The following is a 24,573-nucleotide window of genomic DNA, read 5'->3' as shown; positions in this document are numbered from 1 at the left end:
TCTTTGGGGGCCATTATTCAGCTTACTACAGTGGTGTTTGCTTCTGAATTGAAGTGTCACTCATGTGCATCTCATTGGTGGAGCCTAGGTCACATGCCTGCTCCTGAGCTGCAAGGGAGGCTAGGGAGTGAGCTTGTCAGGAAAGGTGGCCAAAATATATGTCAACTATCAACTAAACTCGTCTCCAAAGCTTCATAAAAATGAACTTTGTGCCAAGATCTTTAAGCTAAGAGAAGCTACTTGTTGCTGAATGTTTTGGGCACCAAATTTCAAGCCTTGCGTCTATTGACAAGGAAAACCATCAGTTTAGAAAACCATTTTCTTTGACTTGGGGAGGGCGGATGGCAAAACAAAATACCAGGTATGATTTTTGGACTGTATTCCTCTTTCGATCATAGGAAAAATCTGCCCCAGGACCCTAATATGAACAATTCAGTTAGATCCAATATTTCATTAAGAATGCTATTTGGTTATAATGTCATGGTAAATTCCATTTCTTATTGAGTCTGATGTATATCACTCTTGTGATGCTTAGCATTGTCCAGTAGATTTATGGCAATAAGGACTTGGGCAATAAGAGGTAGACAACTTCTATTTCTTCAACTCCCTGAAATCTTATTTTCAAACAAACCAAAGGGTCCTTCTTGTACATCCCTCCTTTTCCCCAATGCACATATGTCAGCAATTAACCTCCCCAGCTTATCTGTACGCCTGTTAGAAGTAAGGGTGCCAACTCTTATTTTCCTAATCATTCTGTCAAAAAGAAATTCCAATAATCTGTTAGAATGTGCCATGCCTTAGTAGTGTTATAGTGATGGTAGGCATCTTACAGGTTGTACAATGTCCAAATTACTGTGGCAGGAACAATAATTCTACATTTTGTGGTGTATATGTGTTTAAGAAGGGGAGAGAACCATTAGAAGTTATTGAGATTAGCATTTATAGCAGCTTCATAGATGTCAGTGTAAATACATCTTGGGCTCTTCTGTGTGAATAATCTTCTGAGAATATTGTTTTTATTGTTGACACTTTGCTGCAGGTTTCCAAGATACACTTAAAATTCAGTTTGTTCCCCTGACTGTGTTTTGTGAATCTGGCAGCATAATAAAAACTTTTGGAAGGCCCAGAATCAAAGTGATGAAAAAAAATTAAAGTTGTAGGGAAAAATAATTTCTTTCTTTAACGTCTGAGGCTTCCTATTTCTTTGTTAAGAGAGATTTTATTTGGAAAGGGACTGTAGTGTTATGATCTGATGACTGACAGTGATCCCAGATGCCCCAAACACTAGTGGAAAGTTTGGGGCAAATTCCTGACCCTTTCTGGTACTCCGTTTCTCATTTTGAGATGAAAATAATAACCACGTCACCATCTTGTTTCCCGGTGCCAGTTACTTTCCTCTTTCTTAGATATGATTGGCATTTTCTGAAAAGTATATTTTAGTGCTTGTTTTTCCCTTGGGTTCTAGAATGGTTTTGTGTATACCAAACATCCACAAAACGTCCATCTCTTTTTTGTGTCCCCAAACCCCCTGATTTGATGTGACCTTTTTGGTGGAGGGTGGAAGGATGAAGGAGAACTGTAGAGGTTTTGGAAGCTTCACTCTGTGAATTAATACTTCTGCTTCAGCATAATGTTGGTATTTGATCAAACATAAAAAGCTTCAAGCTTTTAACGTCCTGCTGACACCAGGATCAGCAAAGCATTGAAGCGGAAGCTTTCTGGTGGCTGATTAGAGAGAGATTTTATTTCACTAGCTTTAAGACTAAGTATACCTTTTACCAGATCTTTCTCAAGGATAAGCTACATCATGCATTATAAATCAAATTCAAGAGCTTTAATAAAGGACCCTTGATAATTTGGTAATATATTATCACTATGTTTTGGAAAGGCGATAAATGACTGCTTTTTATAGTGTAATTTAAAATAATAATATGGATTACAGTTGTGTTCAGTCATGAAAGTATAATTTAACAGTTTGGGCTTATAATAACCCTTTTTCCCTTGACAGTGTCCACTCTTATTTTAGCCCAAGAATGGCTTACTTGGGAATGATTTACTATGCTTGCTTTTAGAGTCTGGTAGGGCTGAACTTGTGTTTAATTGGAATTTTATGTTGTTGTCTTGGAAAAGCTTCGCACAAAAATGAAATTGAAAGCTGGAGAATAAAGACTGCTAAAGTGTGAGCCACTCCAATATCAAAAGCATGGCCCATGTTTGCAAGCTTGCTATATCAGGGCCTCCAGGAAATGCGTGGCTCATGAGATGTGGAATTGAAGAGAGTTTAACGAAGGAGCTATATTAAAAAGATGTGGGAAGGTTAAAGGAAGCAACAAGGGACAATGAAGCACCCAAGAACTCCATGCACCAGGGAGCTGTTACTACCCAAGGCCTGAAGAAGCAAGCAGTTCTGCTGTTCCTGGATCTGGAAAACACAGTAGCTGTGGGAGAGGAGGGGTGATGAGAGCTGTGGCATCAGTGGAGGAATGTGGCCACTGTTAAGTTACATTAAACCAAGAGGGAGCCAAGGGGATCAAAATCCAAACCTTTCCTTTTTCTTACCTTTGAATTTCCTTTTGGAGTGTCCCATTGAGCTGGACCCAACAGGAGCTAGATGGCAAGGAAGTCCAAGTGATACAGGCTGAGGCACAGAGCTGGGGCATGGATTTGGAGGAGTATCCAGCACACATAGAAGACCGGAACAGACCTGATGCTAAGAGACTTTGCATTTATATCTGTTATGGATATGACCTATTAGAATCTACACTCAGTGGTCTTCCAGTTCCCATTCTTTTGCTTCCCAGTCATTACTAATGGAAAAAGGTTTTGTCAAAGTTCTCTTTTGTCCTGGGTTATGTGACTTTCAGAGCTGTTTGTTTGATATCTTTAATCAGTTTGGAATGCAGTGTACTAGCTTTAATAAGAATGCATCAGTCTTTGGGAACATAGGACAAAACAGAAACAACCCAATCCTGCTACAATCCAGGACTGCAGGAGGAAATCTTGTCATTCATAAGATTTATCAAAAAAAGCAAATGGATAACTTCACTTTTAATCGTTTGTCAGGTAATCTATAGAGCACCTCTGGGGTTCCTAACGCACCCTCCTCCACTCCTTTCCTTCAGCTCCCTACTTTTAGAGCTCTCCTTGGGGCTCCTTCCCTGTTCCAGAGACTGGTTTAGATTCCAAAGCAGAATTGCAACTATGTCTCACCTTCCGAAGTGTCTGCATTTGCTGAGAAACCTATTTGCCCATCTCTGATTTTATGGCCCAGTAGCATGGCCCCTTTGGTTGTCCCTGTCTACCATGCCCCCAACTCCTCTAACCTCCACCTCTCTTGTAGTGCTCTGGGGTTAATCAAACTGCAGGCAGCACAAACTACCGACAAGAGCTGGAAACCAGGAATCATGAGATCAGGTTCTGAATCCAACTTTGCCACAAATTAGCCATGTATCATTCAGTGGTCAAATTGAAGAATGTTTCTAAGCCCATTTTCATCATCTGAAAAACAGGATGCATGACATCAGTCTGTGATCCCTCAAATACTACTGTGAAATAAATAGAATGAGAGCTGGTGGAAGAGGCCTAGTTGTCGTCACAGAAAATGGACGCTAAGTGGAGATGGGTTGGACCTTGAAGATCACAATTGTGTCCCGGGACCTGGTTCTTAATTTTAAGCCACAGAAAGTCACTCTTGTTTGGGACCAGGGGATGTCATGCCTTAGCTCCCCATAACTAAACACCCACAGAAGCCAAGCTAGAGATCATAATGCCAATCTAGGATTATTCTGCCATCCAAGTATGCACTGTCCATGTGTTCTTCCATCATTGCACCAGGACAAGTCCCTTTGGTCAAGATCCCCTTCCCAATGAGATCACCCACACTTGAGCATCTCCAACAGTAACAATCTGGGGCCATCACTGCCCCTACAAAATCACACAGGAGGCTGAAGTTGCTATCACGATGCCAGTGTATTAATTTACAATTAGAAATTTAAGATGAGTACTTGCACAATGAGCACCTTCTTTTAGGTGCATGGGAATTTAATCATAATCACAAAGCATTTCTTGTATCATAGGCAACCCCTCTCCTAGGGCCTAATATATTCAAAATCTGGAAGATCAAGCATTCTCTCCATACTAGGCAAACCTACACTGAGGACCCAAATCCTAAAGAGATTTTGGGCATGGAAATGGAATAAAGGAAATTATGCTTACAGCACAAGTTCAGATGCTTTAATAATACATCCATCTCACCCAGGGATGACTTTGTAACCCTAAAATTCTTGGGCCATTCCCCAGGAGCCTTGCCATTGGAAGTAGAAATACACCTTGTCCAATACCCAAGTCCCTTTCCCCCAAAAACTGTTGAGGATGTCTGTCTGTGAACCTGCTTCCACAGGGCACTGATTCCCCTCCCTACCCCCTTCCTCAGCACCTTCTTGCTTTCTTTTCTCAGACATGTCTAATCAAGCTACAGTCTAGACAGGTAACCTGGGAGGCTATATTCTCCCTTAAAATGACTTGCTTATTTATGCTCAAATCCATCCTGTGTGGATTTCAGAGTTAAGTTCTGAGGGAAATTCTTACTTCCTGTGTTTGCTGCAAACCTTAAACACTAATCACTGAAAAGCAGCTTACGACTTGGCTGCCATGCTGGGCCAGCCAAGCCCTCTGTGAAATGTGCTGTTCAAGTGTGTGTGTGTGTGTGTGTGTGTGTGTGTGTGTGTGTGTTGGGGGGTGGAGCAAGGCTGCTGCTCCCACCGGTTCCTTCATAGGCTTCACATGGATTGGTTGTGTTTGTTCCCAAATCTGTTTATGCCATTTGGTACTAGGTATTGTAATTTTATATTTTAATTAAATTTAAAAACATAAAACATGAGTATAAAAAGAAAATTCTTTTATGAGAACTCAGCTAAAAGCCTTGAGAAGACTCAATACAGGAGAATAGCTAATTCTGTTGTTGAACAAGACAATTATAAATATTGGGGAAAGTTATAAAAATTTAGGGCTTTGCACTCAGATTGGCCTACAGCTATCTTTAAATTTGCACTGCACTCAAGATACTGAGACTGGAGATTGTGGACAAAACCCTGTGGGTATCCCTTATGCATGAGGCCAACAGGAAGCCATATTAAAATGAATGATACTGTCCCTATACCAAAAGATCTGTGAAAAATGTGTCTTTATGTCTTCTAATAGAAAATAAAATGTTTACACTAAGTATGCATCTATTAATTTCTGTGATTCCTTGCTTTAACTGATATTTTTGATTCCCTGAGTCCCAACTGAGTTAGATGAGTGTGCTTCCAATGCAGTATGAGTTATAACAACAATAGGATGAATATGATGGCTGCCCTCCGTGGAAGTACACTTCTTAACAAAGGCAGTTTATTATTAAAGGGTAACATTAAATTTACTTATTAATATGCAATTCAATTACAGATTATCTTCTAGAGCAATACATAAGCAAGTAGGCCTTCCTGCTCAATATTTCTCTTTTCTCTCTAAACTTCCCTTGGAAAGTATAAGTTGTAGTATCAACTAGGAGTTTCTATTGTGAGTATCAGTGTCACTAGCTCTCTGATCCTTCCCCGTGGCCAGGAGACGCTGCTTCATTCAGAGGTGCCCCATGTTGGGCAGTGTGCGAGGCACTGGTTTTCCTTTGCACTTTTAGGTGTCATCTGGAGTAAAACAGGAGTAAAACAATTTCTTGTGTGACCAGATGAGCTTTTGCTTAAGGACTATGTGTACCTATGGCCTGGGTAAACACTATATTTATTCAGACATGCTCTTTTTTTTTTAAATTAATTCCTGTATAATTAACATACAGTATTATATTAGTTTCAGGTACACAATTGAGTGATGCAACAATTCTATCCATTACTCAGTGCTCATCATGATTAAGTGTACTCTTCATCCCCTTCACCTATTTCACCCATCCTTCCACCCGCCTCCCTTCTGGTAACCAGTCTGTGCTCTATATTTAAGAGTCTGGTTTTTTTGGTCTGTCTCTCTTTTTTCTTGCTGTTCGTTTGTTTTGTTTCTTAAATTCCACATATGAGTGAAATCATATGGTATTTGTCTTTCTCTGACCGACTTATTTCAGGTGTATTGTATTCTCTAGATCTATCTATGTTGTTGCAAATGGCAAGGTTTCATTCTTTTTTATGGCTGAGTAATATTCCTGTGTGTGTGTGGTGTGTGTGTGTGTATACCACATCTTCTTTATCCTTTCATCTGTTGATGGATATTTCCATAATTTGGCTATTGTAAATAATGCTGCAATAAACATAGCAGTGCATGTATCTTTTCAGACATGCTCATTCTTGAACAGATTTCTCATTAGTCTCCACAGAACTGCATTTTGAATCAAGAACTCCAAAGTCCTTGGTGACAACGATGTAATGCTTCCTTTTAAGTCCTCACTCCTCCCTACCCTTCTTAATGAGTTTTCCCTGGTTCTGCCTTCTGACTCTGGGTCTCACTCTCTCCTCAAAGTCTACAGGGGCAAGAGTCCCACTGATTCCTACATCTCTGAGTTGGGTTTCCAGCTCCTACCAGCTCTACTCTCTAAGAAGGTACAAGTAAAGTTTAAATAACCTCTTGGGGACATGACCTCATAAGTTGGGGCTAAAGAAGCTCAAGTTAATTCACAAAATGCCATGTGGAAACAATATTAAAGTCACAATTTTGGGGTTAGGGGAGGGGCAAGAGAAAATATTAGTATAGTCCTTTAATAGCTTGCCATATTAAATGCAAAGTATACTTATTTGAAGAATAATATACAATGAATATATCTGGAAAATATACAATGCTTGAATTCAATGTAAATGAGACACTTAATGGGAGAGACTGAAAAGGGCATTTTATATTAGTTTTAAAAATCAATTTCCATTATTAAATAGAAGCTGAAACAAATTGAAAATAGCATAGATCAGGATGTCTTTTTTTTTTGAAAAAAAAAAAAAAGGTATTGCTACTCATAATTATAAGAAATGGATGACAATATTTTAAATGAGTTAACTTTGGCCCACCATGCTTACTTCATGGTGTGAAGAAAACAGCACTTGAGTGATTTTTTTCCTTAATTTGTTCTAAATTACAGTAAAGTGCTCTGCAAGAAGCAAGTGCTTGTGTTAATTAACTCTGAGTAAAGAAGGTCACTGGTATACATGGGACTCATTTTGTGGTTTTAGTTATGGATTTTCTTCTGCAATTACAATTCTTCATTAGGCATTATAAGCACATGTAGATTTTCAATTTTTTATCTAGCACTTCAGATTTAGGCACATTTGTTGATTTTTCTCTTCAAAATTTAAAATGCAACAACAATAATGGAATTGACTTAAATGGAACATATGGTTCAACATATTTATAAGTATACCTAAAATACTGGCCATTTATATAGACCTGAATATTATTGCTGAATTTTTTTTTTTTGGTATTTTTAAAAGTTTTAATTCCAGTATAGTTAACATACACTGTTACATTAGTTTCACGTATACAATATAGTGATTCAGCAATTCTATCCATTACTCAGTGCTCATCATTGTAAGTGTACTCTTAATCCCATTCACCTTTTTCATCCATACCCCACCTACCTCCCCTCTGGTAACCATTAGTTCTCTATAGTTAAGCATCTGTTTTTTTGATTTGTTTCTTTTCTCTTTTTTTTATTTGTTTCTTAAATTCTACATGAGTGAAATCATATGGTATTTGTATTTCTCTGATTTATTTCACTTAGCATTGTACTTTCCAGATCCATCCATGTTGTTGCAAATGGTAAGATGTCATTCTTTTTTATGGCTGAGTAATATTCCAGAGTGCATATATACCACATCTTCTTTATGCATTCATCTACTGATGGACACTTAGGCTGTTTCCATAGTTTGGTTATTGTAAATAATGTTGCAATAAACATAGGGGTTATAGCTGAATTTTTTTTAAACCACATACACTATTGTACTTCAAGTTTTGCAACATAAAATGAACAAATCTGAGGTTTCAGTCATTTTACATTGAATTGTAAACATCAGATAGAAAATTCTAAATGCTGTAAATTCTTGTAAATGATTCAAGATACCCAAAGTTTTGTCAGGCTTTTGAGAACCTTAAACCGCTAAGTCAATATTTTTAAAATAGATATTAATTTTAAATGTTTATTTCTAATGTTCAGTTATAAAAGCTTTAGTTTTGGGATGCCTGGGTGACTCAGTCGGTTAAGCATCTGCCTTCAGCTCAGGTCATGATCCCGGAGTCCTGGGATCGAGCCCCACATCAGACTCCCTGCTCAGCAGGGAGTCTGCTTCTCCCTTTGCCCTTCACCCCACTGAATGCTCTCTCTCTCACTCTCACTCTCTCTCAAATAAATAAATAAAATCTTTAAAAAAAAGCTTTAGTTTTTTTTAGTGTAAGCCATGATTTTTATGCCTATGAATTATAAGAGAGCCATAGTATGTATTATTTTATTCATATAACACATGATATATAGATTTTTAAGTTGAAATTGTTTACAGAATTTAATATTTGAATGCTGTGGTATGATGAGCACTGCATACTTATTTGCCTCCTCCAAACCACTGCTGTAATAACTTGGAATCACTATAAACAAAATGGCTTTGAATGGATTTAGGCACAGTATAAAGGTAGTAATGTCTATCATTCTTGTGACTGTCTTTTTTCTGAGGATTCCAAGGTTAGCTACATGACACTTGGGTCTGCCTTTTCTTCATTGTTACTCCAAACTGAAAACCTTTTTCCTACCTCAAAAAGATATCAAAGAAAGCTGTTTTATCTAAAATTTTCTATTTAATAGGCATCATTCTCCATGTTAAGCCTCCTTCTCTATCTGACAGAATTAATTAGTGTCCTTTTATTTTTTTTTATTCTGTTCCTCCTGTTATTATTTGTACCACATTGTTTTGCACTTATTATTTACATATTCCTCTGCCCCTGAGGCCCTGTGAGAACAGAGACTATTTTATTCTTATTTCCAGCACCAGAGCCTAGAACCTTCTCTGGGCCATAGTAGGCTCTCAATAAACGTTTAATGATCAGAACTGCCATCAATATCTTGAAGTACTGCCCATATATACAATAGTGCTTACTAAGATATGCCTAAGTATGTTGGATTGGCCATTTTAGGTTTTTAATTTTTTAGATCCAACCTCTAAAGGGCCGGATGGCAAGTGTCGTAGACTTTGTGGGCTATTTTGTCTGTGTCACAACCACTGAGCTCTGCCGTTGCAGCCTGGAAATGGTCAGACACAGTGTGAAAATGAAGGAGGATGGCTGTGTTTTAATAACTTTGTTTACAAAAACAGGCAGCAGGCTGGATTTGGCCTTGCCAATCTCTGCTCTCAATTACTGTTTTGAGGGGTGGAGGAAGAGGGAATGGAGATGCCAACCATGCATTGTAATAATTACTACAGTCCAAGTGTCTTATAAATGTTGGCAATGAGAATTACGATGGACATAACATTTTTGAAATATCTGCCATTAAGACAAAGCCATGAGGTTGTAGTGGATAAGCAGGAGTAAAAGAATGAGAAGCCCTGACAAGACTGGGATCAAGGAAGAGTGTGGAGAAAAGAGAGCAAAAAAAAGTAAATGTGGCTGACAGCAAGATGTATGTTGGTCCAAAACCTCCAGTAGGAGTGCTGTTAGGCAGATTGAAGAAAAGATGAATCTGCTTGTTTTTCATTTGGGTCAGGAGAGAAAGAGCATCAAACAGCAGTGGTCCTCAAATGTTTGCATACTTCCTAAAAGAATTTTGAAAACAAGATGTATATCCCTTTGCACATTTCCAAGTTGACATATAAGTAGGATGCGATTTTCAGCATATTATAAATAATGGCATTGAAAAAAAGTGTCATGTCACTCTGTTAATATATCCAATGGAATCTCATATCATAGCAGATTTTTCACTTTTTTACAAAAGATTTTGTTTATTTAAGATAGAGCGAGAGTGAGTGAGAGAGAGAGAGAGCACGAGTTGGGGGGAGGAGTAGAAGGAGAAGCAGGCTCCCCCCCTGAGCAGGGAGCCTGATGTGGGGCTCGATCCCAGGAACCTGAGATCATGACCTGAGCCGAAGGCAGACGCTTAACCGACTGAGCCACCCAGGCGCCCCAATTTTTCACCTTTTATTTTGAATGATTTTAGGTTTACAGAAAAGTTGCCAATATAATAGAGAATTCCTGTCAGCTTGCTCTATTGGTACATTTCACATAACCATCATCAAAACTAAGAAACGAGGGGCACCTGGGTTAAGGGACCTCAGTTAAGCGGCTCCCTGCTCCCTGCTTCTCCCTCTCCCTCTGCCCCACCCCCCTGCTCGTGTGCACGCTCTCTCTCTCACTCTCTCTCAAATAAATAAAAACCTTTTAAAAAATTAAAGAAAACTAAGAAATGAATATTAGTATGATACTTTATTAACAAACTATAAATTTCATTCTATTTTCACATTTTTCCATGATGTGCATTTTCTTTTCTGGGATTCAATCCAGGATGCCACCATGCATTTAGTTGTCATGTCTTCTTATTCTCCTCCAATCTATGACATTTCCTCAATCTTTCCTTTTATGACCTGGGTGCTTTGGAAGTGGTCAGTTGTTTTGTAGAAGTTCCTCAATTTGGATTTGTCTGGTGTTTTCTATTATTAAATTAAGATTATGCCTTACTGAAGAGGATACCAAAGAAGTCATGTGCTCTTCTGAGGGCATCATACTAGGGATTACATGATGCTGATGTGGCTGATTACTGCTTATATTAGCCTTGATTACTTGAATAAAGCGGTTTATTTACTGTAAGGTTAGTACTTTCCCATTATAATTAGTACTGTCTTGGGGGTGATACTTTAAGGCTATGCAAATTTCCTGTTTCTCTTCAAACGGTCACCCACTAATTTTAGCACCCACTGGTAGATCTTGCCTATATAAATTATTACCGTTGTGTTTTCCTAATGGTGATTTTTGTTTCTCTCATTCCTTCTACACTTACTGTAATTCTTCTGTGGAAAAGAACTGTTGTTTCTCCTCAGTTTATTTATTCATTCATTCAGTTGCTTATTTTTTTTATCAATATGGACTTGTACATATTTATTCTATGGGTTATAATCCAATACTATCAATATTTTTTTTTCTCAAATTGTTCCAATATTGGCCATTGGGAGCTCCATCAGGTTAGTTCCTATGTTCTTTGGTCATGACCTCATATTTTTGTGAGCAATTTTTTACTTTCCGGGGCCACAAGATAATCCACTTTCATCTTGCATTTTTCCTGCCCCAGACCTGGAATCAGCCACTTCTCCAGGGCATCCTAGTTCCTTTGATTGGAGATACATTAACAATTTGAATTCCATCATAATCTATTTAAAAATAGAAATACACATAAACAAGCTCTTGGCAGTCAGAGATTTTGCTTTGTTTTTCTCCTTAGTCTTGTATTTCCATTCCAATCCACCCATAGAATTTTATTCTAATGTAATATATTTTTAATCTTGAAAATATTTTATTCATCACCTCGTCATGTTGGCCTACAGTAAAAAATATGTATGTAAATTAAAATTATTTTTAAAATTCTCTGTGAACATAGGCCCTAGGTGTTAATACATTTTCTTCTATATTGAACTGTCACTTTCATTTTTATTAGTACACAATTGATCAGAACAACATAAATATATTACAACAGTTAATAAATAATTAGTATACATCAAACTAAAATGTTATAGGTAATGTATCTCTTAATGAAATGGACGTATCACAGATAAAATTAATTAATTTCAAATTGCCAGAATGAGTCAGGATTTAGCATGAATTCTACTATTATTATACTCAGCCATACGTGCTGAGAAACTCTGGTAGAGATTGCTGGTGCTCATTGTAGTTGGTTATCCTCTCCTTCCTGAGCACACTGGGAGACCTCTCAGACTTTCTTGCATTTAGGTTGGACCATGTGACTAGTCTGGCCAATGATATGTGAGTGGAAGTGCCACTTAAGGATGCAGAAACTTAAGAGTTCTCTACTCCTTTTTCCTGCCATAGTATCACATATTCCCGAGGTAGGGACATGGAGCCTGGATCTATGAGTTATTGCTTGGATGTGAACTTCCCTGGAGAACCAATGGAACCATAGCAGGCTTTGCATGACCAAAAAAATAATTTTTGAGTTTTGTTTTGAACCATTAACATTTGAAGATTTTTTTTGTTTTCACAGCATGCCCTAACCTATCCTGACCAAAATAAAAACTTTCTTCATATAAATAAGTAGATGGGAATGAAAGGGGATTCGTTATAGCAATATAATTTCATTATTTGAATTATTTTCTCATTTGTGCCCAAAGTCACAGTGATCCTACAATAAAAATCACTTTTCGTCATCTGTCAACTGATAATTTGATTATGTCCTTCTTGAGTTTTGCTTAAAGCAAAGAACTGGAAACAGTCAAGTTGCAAAAGGATTTGTTACCCAGTCATTAGAATGATTCACTTTGTCAGTTTCCTAGAAGTAAAATTAACAGGCTTTACCAAGACTTTTCAAATGACTATTAATTATACTCTTTCACTCATAGGCACCGCTTGTTTTATCTGATATACCAAGTAAGGTTGGGGAAATGATATTGTTAATGTCATTATAGTTTTGTCAATACTATTTTTCTATTAAAATGTCTTTATCTTAATAAGTGCTTTAATCATGACACTAGAGTTGTTAATTTAGTTTATTCAGGTAATGAAAAATATTCGTCATAAAACTTAATAGGTAAGGCCAATCTTCATTGTCAAATCCCTGAGCCAAATAAGACAAATAAACATTCAGAAAAAAATCTGATTCCATTTTTCAGTTCAATGAGCATGTTAAGATTCACCTTCACTTAGAAATCTAAGACAGATAAAGCACAGGGCTTTGTCATAAGCCTTTCATCAGGATAAGGTAAGATGTCAGGTTTTTTTTTTTTTAAGACCTTATTTATTTATTTGACAGAGAGAGACACAGCAAGAGAGGGAACACAAGCAGGGGGAGTGGGAGAGGGAGAAGCAGGGAGCCCGATGCGGGGCTCGATCCCAGGACCCAGGGATCATGACCTGAGCCGAAGGTAGACGCTTAACGACTGAGCCACCCAGGCGCCCCAAGATGTCAGGTTCTTATCGGTATCTACACTCCCTTTGTTTTCACCAGAAATTTCCCCAGAAATACCTTTTCTGGCAATAGTTAGGGGCTGCATGAGATACTCTTAAACAAAAGTAGTAGTTATCATTTCTCTTGTTACTCTGTATAACGCATATTAACTTAGAATATCCCAACATGGAAATTTCTCACTCATCACTTCATCCTTTCATCAAAAAATGTATAAACACAGGGAAAGACATGAGGCTCTATACTGGTTTTAGAATTCCTTTATTAAAAGAAGCTTCATTGACATCACGACTTTGAATTTTTTCTCTTTGTTTGGTGCCATGAAGGATTTTCCCAAGATAAAGCATCATAACAAGATTTGGGGTGAAAGCCATGGTTTGTTTGTTTGTTTGTTGTTTTTTTTTTTTGAGGTAGAGATAGGCATTTGTACAAGAGAGGTGGAAAAGAAGAACCAGCATGACACTATGCTCTCACATGTGTTCTCATGCAAGTTAATTCTAAGAAAGAATATATATGAAGGTTAAAGATTCTGGAAACTGAGCTTCTTAAAAATATCCATGCCCCTCTGTTCCTTGGAAATCTTTATGTACCTTCAGGGTATGTGTCCTTAGTATGAAGACTGTTAACTTAAAGAATGTATTTCAATAGTCCATGAAAGCTACATACTTAATCAAAGATAGGTTCTAAGTTAGCTTCTGTCAGGTAGAGGTAGGAGACCCATTGGAGGACTCCAAGGCCCTCTAAATTGGAGACTCTCCTATATAGGAGATGCCTGGACCCATGAATGCAAAGTCCTGCAAAACCACTGTTGATGAGAAATAAACCTTTGCTGTGTTCAGCCACTGCGATTTTGGGATTGTTTGCCACAGCACTTAGCCTCCCCTAATAGAGTAACTGATGTGCTAGATAGGTCTCACTACTGCAGAGATGAAGTGGCCTTGTATAACTGCAGTGTTCAGGTAGAGAATTGGATGGGAGTCACAGCCAATATACTGAGGGTAAGGCAGTGCCAGGGAGAGCCAGAATGGAGCCAAATCAAAGAGAATAGACTACAGGTTGCACCAACTACAGGCTTCATATCTGATGCCAGCTAAGTTCCCAGGAGTGGGGCCAGACAACCACCCTCAGTGGGCACAGATAACACATATTTATAGTCACTTATCACCTTCTCCCCCCAGTACTACAACAACACAAGTTTTCATATATCCAATACCATTCTGAGGAGGAAAAGGAAACTCCTGAAGACTGTTTATCTAAAGAGATCATCTAATCCACCCTTGATAGGAAGGGGACTTTCAATTGAAGAAGCATTTAAACTAAAAGAGGACTGTTGGAATTGGAAGAGCCCAAGATATATTTAATTGTAAAATCCAAGATTTTCCATTACCCAGAGTCATGGATAATAATTGATATATATATATTTTTTTGGAGAGGGGCACATTAATTATGTGTGAATGAGTTTGTGACCCTGATGCTTTTTTGTTTTTCATGCTATAGCTATGAAATCTAGTTCAGATTAAAAATAGATGTGCAAAAAGTTTTTTAAAGTGCACATCTATAAATAAAACATAATATTTCAGTACTTTCTATTTCTGAAATTTCAGTAATGGGAAAGAGTGCATGATCTTGTCCATGGGGACAGATTCTCTAGAAATGTAGCTCAATACTAAATAGCAAAGTACAGAGCATTGACAAACAGAGCAATTTCTTTCTGCAAAACCACTTTATTAATGACATACTTTGTCAAATTGCTATGTGTGACTATTCCACTTCAATATACCTTGACTAGAAGGATAATTGATTAGCAGTTTTTACCAAGCCCACTGAAAAGAATAGAACTTTAATTTCACTTGACAGATTGTTAAATCAGGCTTTTATACCACCTGGTTAGTTCAAGGCAATTATTCTTGTGACTTCTAAATAGACAACTGCTACATAATAGAATATCTTTTAAAAAATGAAGTCTCAAAACTTAAAAAAAAATTATGGAAGTAGATCGTCCTAGTGTGTAAGCTACACACCAGTAGCAAAGAGCCACTTTTGGAAGCTGTATTAACTGTTTCAGGCCACGAGGACTCCACTCTTAGGGTATGTTCATCAAATTCTATTTCTAAGGATGATGGCTTTTCACTTAGAGATTCACTCATCCTTTCTCCCAGAGTTCCACCTTGTGACTAGTGGCCACTAGTTTTCAGGGCAGCAGGATGTAATAATTAAAACGCACACTCTGGGGAGGCCTTGAGATTCCTCCAGTTCTTCTCTATCACAAGACCTTACTTAATTTTCATAACCACCTGGTATTTTCTACTTATGAATTTCTTTACTGGATTTCTCTCACTTTTCTCTCATTGGAAAATAAGTGACATAAAAACAAGTTCTCATTAATTTGCTCACCCCAATCCATCCAGTTTCTAGAATGGCACGTGGTTTTTCATAGGAATGCAGGGAATAGTTATGGAATGAGTAAACTTTAAAATATTGATTCTGAAGTCACTTTTCCATAATGAGAAATTTGTGAAGGAAAGTCAAATCTGTGATATTCAATTTGTGGACAGTATCATGCTATTAATTATTATTTACCAACAGCATTAACTAGTCCAACACAAACAGAGATGGTTCTTAAGAACCATAGTTTACTAAATAGAATACCCCACATAAACCTGTTTATATAGCAAAGGTATCTAGATTATAATTGGAGAGTCATTTATTTAGTACTTCTCAATATATCTTCTAGTGTGGTTCTAATGGTACTGTAATTCATATCTTCATTTTTCCCCCTTTACATTTAAATTATATGTTGTATTTTTTAGTTGTTAGGAGAGTTATATATTACTTTATACCTTTAGTTTTAATAAAGGCCATGAGTTTTAACAATAGCAAAACTTCAATAAATTCCTTTAAGCTTATCTATATTTTAAAATAACAAACAGTTATCATTTAGTAAATGAAGATTTTAGGCCACATTATGTAGTTGCTTATGCAAGTATGCTGCTAACCAAGATCTTCCCTATTTAAAGACAGGTAATTTTTCTTCTTTAGTTTGGGAAGTCAGAACTAATAAAAACAAATATCACTCTAAATATTAGTTTAGAGCCCAGAATGTGTGAGTTTTAAGCTTAGAAATTTGTTTTCTAAACCCTGATGTTAAAATGATTGAATTAGAAAACAAACAAGAAACCTCTCAGAAACCTTTAACTTTTTGTCTTGTATACAAGCATAGAGTTTTAAAATTTGTTTTGCTTCCACTCTTTTTTAATGGGATGAGTGTGAGTAAATGTCTGAATAGATATCAGATTAGTTTGAAAATTCTTTTTAAATTTTAGTAGAAACATATTAATACAAAACCTGTTATTCACATTGGTTCGAGAGTCTTCAATAGGGAGTTATTTTTAATAGTTCTTGTTTTCTGACTAGTAACCATTGTATAATTTCCCCATTTTAAGAATAGATCACAGTTTGGGGAAATGAATAAATCAACACCCATCTGATTTGGTTACAGTTCAAAACCAGTAATCAGTTTAAGAATAATTAAAATAGTGACACAATTCACATTATAGTGGCATCTGGTATGTAAAGGAAAATGCAGGGGAGACTCCTCTTAAGTCTTTACTTATCGTTAGGGCTGTAGCGTTCTCTGAATTCATTGTTACTGGTCATTCTTCTCAAGATCACAAATGAGAATATTTTCTTCCAAATGTACTGTACTGAAGTTGGCTGTAGGGTAGTAAGGATTCCTAAACTGTGCAAGTCTCCTGAAGATACCTCTGTTGTGCTTGTATATGCAGAAGGAAAGTGTGAAAAGTGCCAGAATTACTGTCAGTGTCAACGCTACTGCAAGAGGTACAATACTGTGACTTGGTCCTGAAAAAAGATGCAGAAAGGAAAAGTTCAGTGACAATGAGTTAAGATAGATACTGTCACATAGTTACTTTCTATATTATTATTTCTAAGAGAAATCAAAATGTTCTGTACTGTTCAAACCTACCTTTTCCTGAGTGCTCCTTTACTGGGTAAATATCTAAAACCAAATACAAAAAAAAAATTGAGATGAAAATTTTCTTTTAATTCGGCAAAATTATGTTATTATTTATAGCAGGGCTCAGCAAACTATGGCTCATGGATCAGATCTGGTGCCTGTTTTTATAAATAATGTTTTACTGGAACTCAGCCACACTCATCCATTTATGTATTGTCTGTGGCTGCTTTCATGCTGCAATGACAACGTGACAGAGACTATATGGCCCCCAGAGCCTAAAATATTTACTGTCTGGCCCTTTACAAGAAAATTTTGCTGACCCCTGATTTATTGTAATCATTATCATTGCTCACAAACACATATGCTGTTTTTTTTTAAGCTGAAAAAGTTCCATCTAGTCTCAGCACTGTGCTGCAATAGAAATACAAATAAAATATAGTCCCTGCCTGCAAGGAACTAAGTTTTGTTAAGCTCTGAGATGGAGTTTGTCCAGCAATGATAATCTCTTTACCTCCACGCAAGGATTTTAAAATCAGCACCTTCTCACCTTTGCAATCTCAAGAATCTCAGGAAATGAATAACAGCTCCCCCATTCAAAAAATTGGAGGGTTCTGTTTGAGGGCTTTCTACTGTAGAAATGTATCTCTTTCAAGTAGGCTCTATCTCTAAATTTGAGCTCTGCTATTTTTAATCTAGGTAAAGATCCAGAGAAATATGTAGAGAATGACTCAGAGGAAGATCAGTAAAGGGATTGCGAGTGGAGAAAGTGCCTTGGTGCAATACTTATGCCCATTCACTCTTACACACTTAAAAGAGATTTAAAAGAAACATTGTCACCAACAGCAAAACCACATTAACAGAACTTGTTTTTGCAACTTAAAAATAATACTGCATACTTTTTTGTAATACTATTGAAAACATATATTATGTGTGTGTGAAGATACTTTTTAAAGAAAGACTGTTAAAAGAATATTTATTCTCTGGATGCATGCAGTGGGCAGATATAGAAGAAGCATGTAGAGTCAGAATATTTGGAGCATGGTCCTTGATGTAGCCCCAGTTTGGACAAGTGCTTTTCTCATCTGTAAAATGGGAATATTGTTTCTCCATTGCCTTAGGAAGTTGCTGTGAGGGATGAAAGAGGTGTCCTCTATATTATAGGAAGCTTTAAAGTCCTGTACAGACACGAGGTATTTCTGATCTGTTCTTGAAATTGAATGCTATTGATCACTTGGGCACACTACTTATTAGGCTTAGTCATGTTTTCCACAAGAGTTGCTATCCACACTACTGGGCTTAACCGTTGGTGCAGACACCTACCAGTTTTTTCTCCTTCATTCCCACCCAGTGTCTAATCAGATCACCAAAGCCTGATGATTCTCTTTTCCCATTTCTACTCTTCCTCGTGTTCCTAGTTCTATCATTCAAATTACAACTGCCTCCCTTTACATCTGGATGAGTGTGATTTCACAGCAGGTGTCTACAGAGCTCCTAGGGGTTCCCTGTCTTCTTCACCATGAAGTTCAGCTCTTGAGACTGGTACTCTCTGCGAATGGATCCTATAAAACTGGATCCTGTCCAGTTTTATTCCCAACACTACCTAATGTGAGCCCTTCACTCTAATATAAGCTTATTCTCAATTGCTGCCTTTAGTCATACTGGGACTTTTGTTTAATATGGCTTCCCTTCTCTATTCTCTTTATCTTTTGGGATTCCAAAACCTTATCTCTTCTCAGAAACCTTCACCAGCAGCCGAGGCCACACCAATTCCTCCTTCTCTGCAATACTGGCATCTAGAAATGTTGTGATTATTATTAAAAACACATTTCTACTGTTAATGATCATTGTTAACATCCTATCTTAGAAATCTCTGTATTGTTTGCAATTGACTACAATTTTCTGGCTTAGATTTCTAAAATTATTATTTCTTTTTATCACCACAAACTATGTAGCTGAAGGTAAAGTTAAACTATGACTTTTATAATATATTATGGCTAGCAACAGAGAATCACATCTACTTATCCACAGCAAGAATATCTAGGCCTAGATTATATTTTCTGGGACCGAAGATGAATCTTAAAATTTCTGAGCAGCAGTTGCCAGAATAAGGGTTGCTGGTTAATATTACTAGTTCTATTTTTTTGAGGTTAAGCTGCTTTTTTGCCCATTAACGGCTAGGGTGACACTGGAAAGTCATAGTCTTTATAATGATTTTTTTTCTTCATATTAGAGAAAGAAGGAGCTGAAATGTCCTCTGACTTACTTGATGTTGAATAAGATGATGATGTTACAATCTATCTGAATACTCCCCGAATACTTGGATTTTCAAAGCTTTAAATGCTAAAGAGGTGGGTCAACATTAGTCAGGGTAGAATCAAAATGAAGAATTACCCTCTGGCTTTACCCACCTGCTCCCATTTTGCATATAAATCCTTTTTTTTCTTGACATGGGGATAACTGCCATACTCCTTCGGGGATCCTCAGGGCAATACATAGATGGGGTTTGACATGATCCATCTCTGGCTTCCGAATGCCCCAGTTTGACTGGTCTGTGGGAGTTCCATCAAACCACTTTGTGGTTTCATCTGTGGAAAAATTGCTGACTTACTATGAATTATATGTACAATTATCAAATATCCTAAGACTGGAGTGAACCATAAAAAGCAGCTCCTCAATTTAATGAGACTGTCTCCTTATCTGATGCATGCAACTCAGTAGGTACAGTCATGAACTCAACATCAAAAGGTAGGTATTAGTAAAGTTGCCTTGTGAACAGCTCTCTCCATTTGTTTTAGATATACTGTTCTAATTTAGTTCATTTAGAATATCATCTTTCTTAAGGTAACAGTGTGAATTTTGAAATATTCCCTATCATTATAGTCAATTTAAAGAAATCATTTTAAGTCCTAACATCTGTATCATTGCAAAATAGCTCACTTTCTAACATAATTTTACAGTGAATTTCTTTAAAAAGCAATCCACAGGTGTACTAAGGGGTGGGGGCAATGATAGAGTCCATCCATGTGTAAGCAATAATGGGGGTACATTGTCTGAAAGGATTTAAAACCAACAATAAAAGTAACTAAAAGCCGGTCATCTTTTTATTGTCACAATGGACTAGAAATTCTAAACAATGTCTGTGATTGAAACACTCCCCCTTATCAGAGTGGACCCACCCTCCACCTTGGTATACCACTGTAATAAGTTCTCCGTACCAATTAAGATAATTTTCTTTATAAGTACTTTCAACAACCATCAGTTACATAGAGAGAAGAATGCCATGCTCTCATTTGATCACAAACCCTGGTTTTTATGAGAAGCAAATAATTTTAATAGCACAATTTATCCCTGAAACATTTCTATAACTCTGTTGTGCTTTTATAACATTGAGGAATAATCTGGGTATTTTCAAATAAATAGGGTTTTGTTGTCTATGACTAAGTCTGTGAACACAAGTTTCCATCCAAGAATCTTCATGATGTGAGGGTAAGTATAAGATAAACTTGTTGTTTGCTTGTTTTCATTTTTGGTATTGTAGGATTATTTAAAGGGACACAAGGGTATAGAAAAGGGTTAGCAATATTGTCTTTGGAAGAAATGGCTTTAGAATTCATGCTATTTTTCACAGCAAATGTATCCAAGAAGAGCTTTCTGGTTTGCAGATGCCATTTTCATCAACCTTGACCACCATGTATTTATTTATGCCCTCTCCTCTTCTCTACCCAAATCACTTACTGTCACCATCAAACTGAGCATTCAACCAAACCATCTGGACAGAAGAACCAAAAGCAAAAAGCTCTTCTAGGAGAAATGAATTTTCATCCTCATCCTTGATTGTTAAAAGATTAGATCCTATAAAAGAAATAAGCAGTAAATAAGTATTTGTGTTTATGTGTAATACAATTTAAAAAATGTCTCCTATACCACCATAATTTGTAAAGCTCAGTCTTTGCAGAGTGAAAATTTCTATTGTAAATAAGTGATTTTTGATTAAAAATTATACCACATTTATTAAAAGATACAAGGTTGTACTTAAGAAGTCAAAGCATAGAATATTAATTTTAGGGAACTTTAAAATTTTATAATTCAAATGCATTCAAAAGGAACATTTTCTTGGGAAAGTGTAGTATTCTGAGACATCATCTTAGGTTTTCAAATTCTATCCTGGACATTGAATTTCATAGATAAACCATCCCCAAACAAGCAAATTCAATAGTATTTATCTTTTCAATTTTTTGGTTGCTCCTAAAGTCACTAAATAATCAGACAAATGAAGAAAACCACATTGTTTACTGAAATGTCAAGAAGGAATGCATTGAAAGCATTTTACCATCACAAAAGAATTACCTTCCTTTTTGCAAAATTCATGAGCAGCCTCAAAACTCATACTGTCTAGGACTGTAGAAAAACTGTAGCAATTACTTTTGAATTTTATCCAGGGAATAGAAGTTTCTGAGCACAACTCTGGACGTCCATATGGTTTTGTTTCTACGAACAAAAATCAGTTATGATTTTAGGGTGATGACTGGGTTCATTTATTAAGATAAACATTGCACTAAATTCTATGACAGACTAAGATAAATATGTGTAATGAGATTTTCATGATAATACTCTGAAAGAGTGGGTTTAATAAAAATGATTATAAAACCAAGACTGGTTTGTAGCATTTCTGGCAAAAATAATCTTTACCTACACATAACAGGGTGTATTAATGCATAGCTTCTTAGGTTTAGTTTGGGTGCTGCATGGGTGCTGCTGTCTTTCATGTTTATAATTGGTATCCTAAAGGTTGGAAAAACTGGGGGATGTGATTCATGGAAATACTGGAAACTGAATGAAGTCAGCAAGAGGCACTTCCAAATGTACAAAATGTGATCTGTGCAGTGCTGAATATTATAGATTTAGAAAATCCTCACCAGCCCATCAACCTATGAGAGAAAAATAATGCATTCAGTAAAGTAACATAGCATAACAAAACATAATACATAACTAAGGGACATTTCAGGTGGACTTTGCTTTAGAGGTCAAGCATGAGAGTCAAATCCATGCTGAGATCCTAATTGTGTATGGCTGTGGGCATGTTACCTAACCTCCTCACACTTTGGTTTCTTTATCTATAAAAAGAGAGCTAACAACAACATCTTTCTTACATGAGAAATTTATTTTTTAAAATTTTTTTCTTCTAAATAATCTCTATACCCAACATGGGCTTCAAACTCCTGACCCTGAGATTAAGAGTTACATGCTCTACTGACTGATCCAACCAGTGTGCCCCTACAAAGAAGTTTAAATGAGCTAGTGTCTGACACTTCTTAAACACTCAACAAATACAATGCTATTGGAAAGGGAAGGATAACTTTTATGGTGTTTTAGAAGCAGAATTAGCTTTTCCTTCATACATGCTCTTAATGCAGGTTTCTAGCCTGATCTCCCACCTCTTCTTACTGGTACCCTGCCATGCAGGCAAATCTCAACACCAGCTTTGCTTTATACATGTTCAGTCCTTTCTTCCTTCCATGTCTTTGCCCAAACTTTTCTGCTCAGAATGCCTCTCCATGTCCCATCATTGTCTGACTACATCCCATCTATTCTTCAAGGCCAGTCTCCATAGTCATGTCCTTCAAGAAGTCTTTCTACTTATTCTCAAGTGAATATGATGTGTTCTCCTTCCTGCTAACCCCCACAACACTTACTACCTCTTTTCCATCATTTGGTAGCCCTGCCTGGTATAATAGTTATTTGTTTGAACAGCACCTACCAGACCAGAGGCTTCTTGAGGACAGATACTTCTTATTACTCTTACTCATAGCTCCTGCTTAGCACAGTGCCTTGCACACAGTAGGTTCCCAGTATGTATTTATTAAGTTGAATAGAACTGAACCTACCAGTAGGTACACGACAAATTGCTCCTTGAAGAAATGACTCGCAGGCTGTGCTACTCCAGCGCCCATTGGTGTCAGCAAAAACACAGTCACCCAAGATGGATGACTCATCGTCTTTCCAAAAAGTGAAGGAAGATTTGGTTCCATCTGACCAGTCAAAATTAAGACCATTCTGTGGAGGGAAATTGAGCCATCATTTCCTTGCTAGGACTGCTGGTGGCATTACCCAATGCTGTTTGAGCAGCCCTTACTTCACACATAGATTTATATTTCCACATCTAGACTTATTTTTCAGGGGGTCTAGGACAGCTTGTGAATATGGCCTGACAAAAAGAAATACCTGTCACAACAGTATCTTTTTTAGTTTTTGGGAATCCTTGGTTCCCTGCCACCATAATTTCCCAGTAAGCCATCAGAGTGAAGTTGATCAATATCTTGTTCTTGACACCAAAACAAATTTCAGATTGATCAAAGATTCATACATAAAATTGAAAACATAAGTGCTAAAGAGAACTTGGCTAAATATTTTATGCTCTTGATGTGGGGAAAATCTTTTCAAGTCTGATACAAAATCCAGAGGCCATAATGCAAAATTGACTACATGACGTTAAAACATTATGTAATGCAAAACTACAATAAACAACCATAAAATGCCATTCTCTCACCTATCCCAATGGCAAGGATTAAAATTTTGATAATACCCAGTATTGATAATGATATGAATAAATGACATGTGATCATAGTCGTTGGCATGTAAATCAGTACGAACTTTTGGTGGGCAATATGGCACTCTTTCTTAAAATTTAAAGTGTGCTTAGCAATTTCACTTCTAGGAATTTATCCAACTTGCACAAAGATGTTTGTTTGTATTATTTGTAATTGTGAAAAACTGAGAAGAACCCAGATTTCTACTCAGAGGAGAATGGTATGCTATATCCTTATGTGGTGCTCTCCCAAAGAATGTGTTGGATTTTTATGTGCTGACATGGAAAGCTGTATAAGGCATATTAAACAAAAAGCAAGTTTAAGGACAGCACATGTAGTATGACCTCATTTGTACTTGAAAAACAATACAGATATTCATTCATCATGTGTATATATGTGTATAAGTAGAAAATTTCTAAATGACACACAAGAAACTGTTTACAAGTGATTATCTTTGGGTAGTAGAACCAGAGGTTGGGATAGAATAGATAGATTTTACTTTTCACTACTTTGAGTATATAATACTTTTACTTAAAAAAAGAGAAAACTAAAAAGGTCTTACTTTCCAAAATACATCCTTAGAGGGAGAGAAAACCCATGTGTTAAATTCCAAGGGGGTACTGAATTAATTAATAATCACATTTCTAGGCAGGAAGCATGATCCATTTTTCTAGGGGATTTCTTAAATGCAACAAATTACTCAAATGCAGGTGCTTGAGTTTAAGAAGTGTTCCATTGCCCACATGAGGCAGTATCCCCAGATACCCAGAAATTTTCAGAGAACCTTTGAAGGACATTAATTCCCAGAAATTAGGCAAGTGGATGTATACTCTAAAAAGGTATACCTTTAATTTGTAGTCATAGGCTCTTCATAAGGT

General features: G+C 36.8%; 1 protein-coding gene across 1 annotated transcript in view; it reads right to left on the bottom strand.

The window, feature by feature from the left end:
* Positions 1-14,659: 14,659 nt before the first annotated feature.
* PLA2R1 (phospholipase A2 receptor 1) overlaps positions 14,660-24,573 on the bottom strand; it is a 114,272-nt gene continuing 104,358 nt past the window's right edge. The window contains exons 25-30 of the mRNA XM_032409663.1: positions 22,994-23,162; positions 21,456-21,596; positions 20,844-20,960; positions 19,517-19,693; positions 17,118-17,150; positions 14,660-16,993 (exon numbers count right to left, since the gene is read on the bottom strand). Coding sequence (XP_032265554.1) covers positions 16,779-16,993; positions 17,118-17,150; positions 19,517-19,693; positions 20,844-20,960; positions 21,456-21,596; positions 22,994-23,162 — 852 coding nt within the window. The 3' untranslated portion in view covers positions 14,660-16,778. The remainder of the gene's footprint in view (positions 16,994-17,117; positions 17,151-19,516; positions 19,694-20,843; positions 20,961-21,455; positions 21,597-22,993; positions 23,163-24,573) is intronic.

Source organism: Phoca vitulina, unplaced genomic scaffold, assembly GCF_004348235.1.
Source record: "Phoca vitulina isolate PV1807 unplaced genomic scaffold, GSC_HSeal_1.0 scaffold1, whole genome shotgun sequence".
Classification (NCBI taxonomy): Eukaryota; Metazoa; Chordata; class Mammalia; order Carnivora; family Phocidae; genus Phoca; species Phoca vitulina.
The sequence above is the reverse complement of the archived record's forward strand: the minus strand, read 5'-3'. Positions and strand labels throughout refer to the sequence as shown.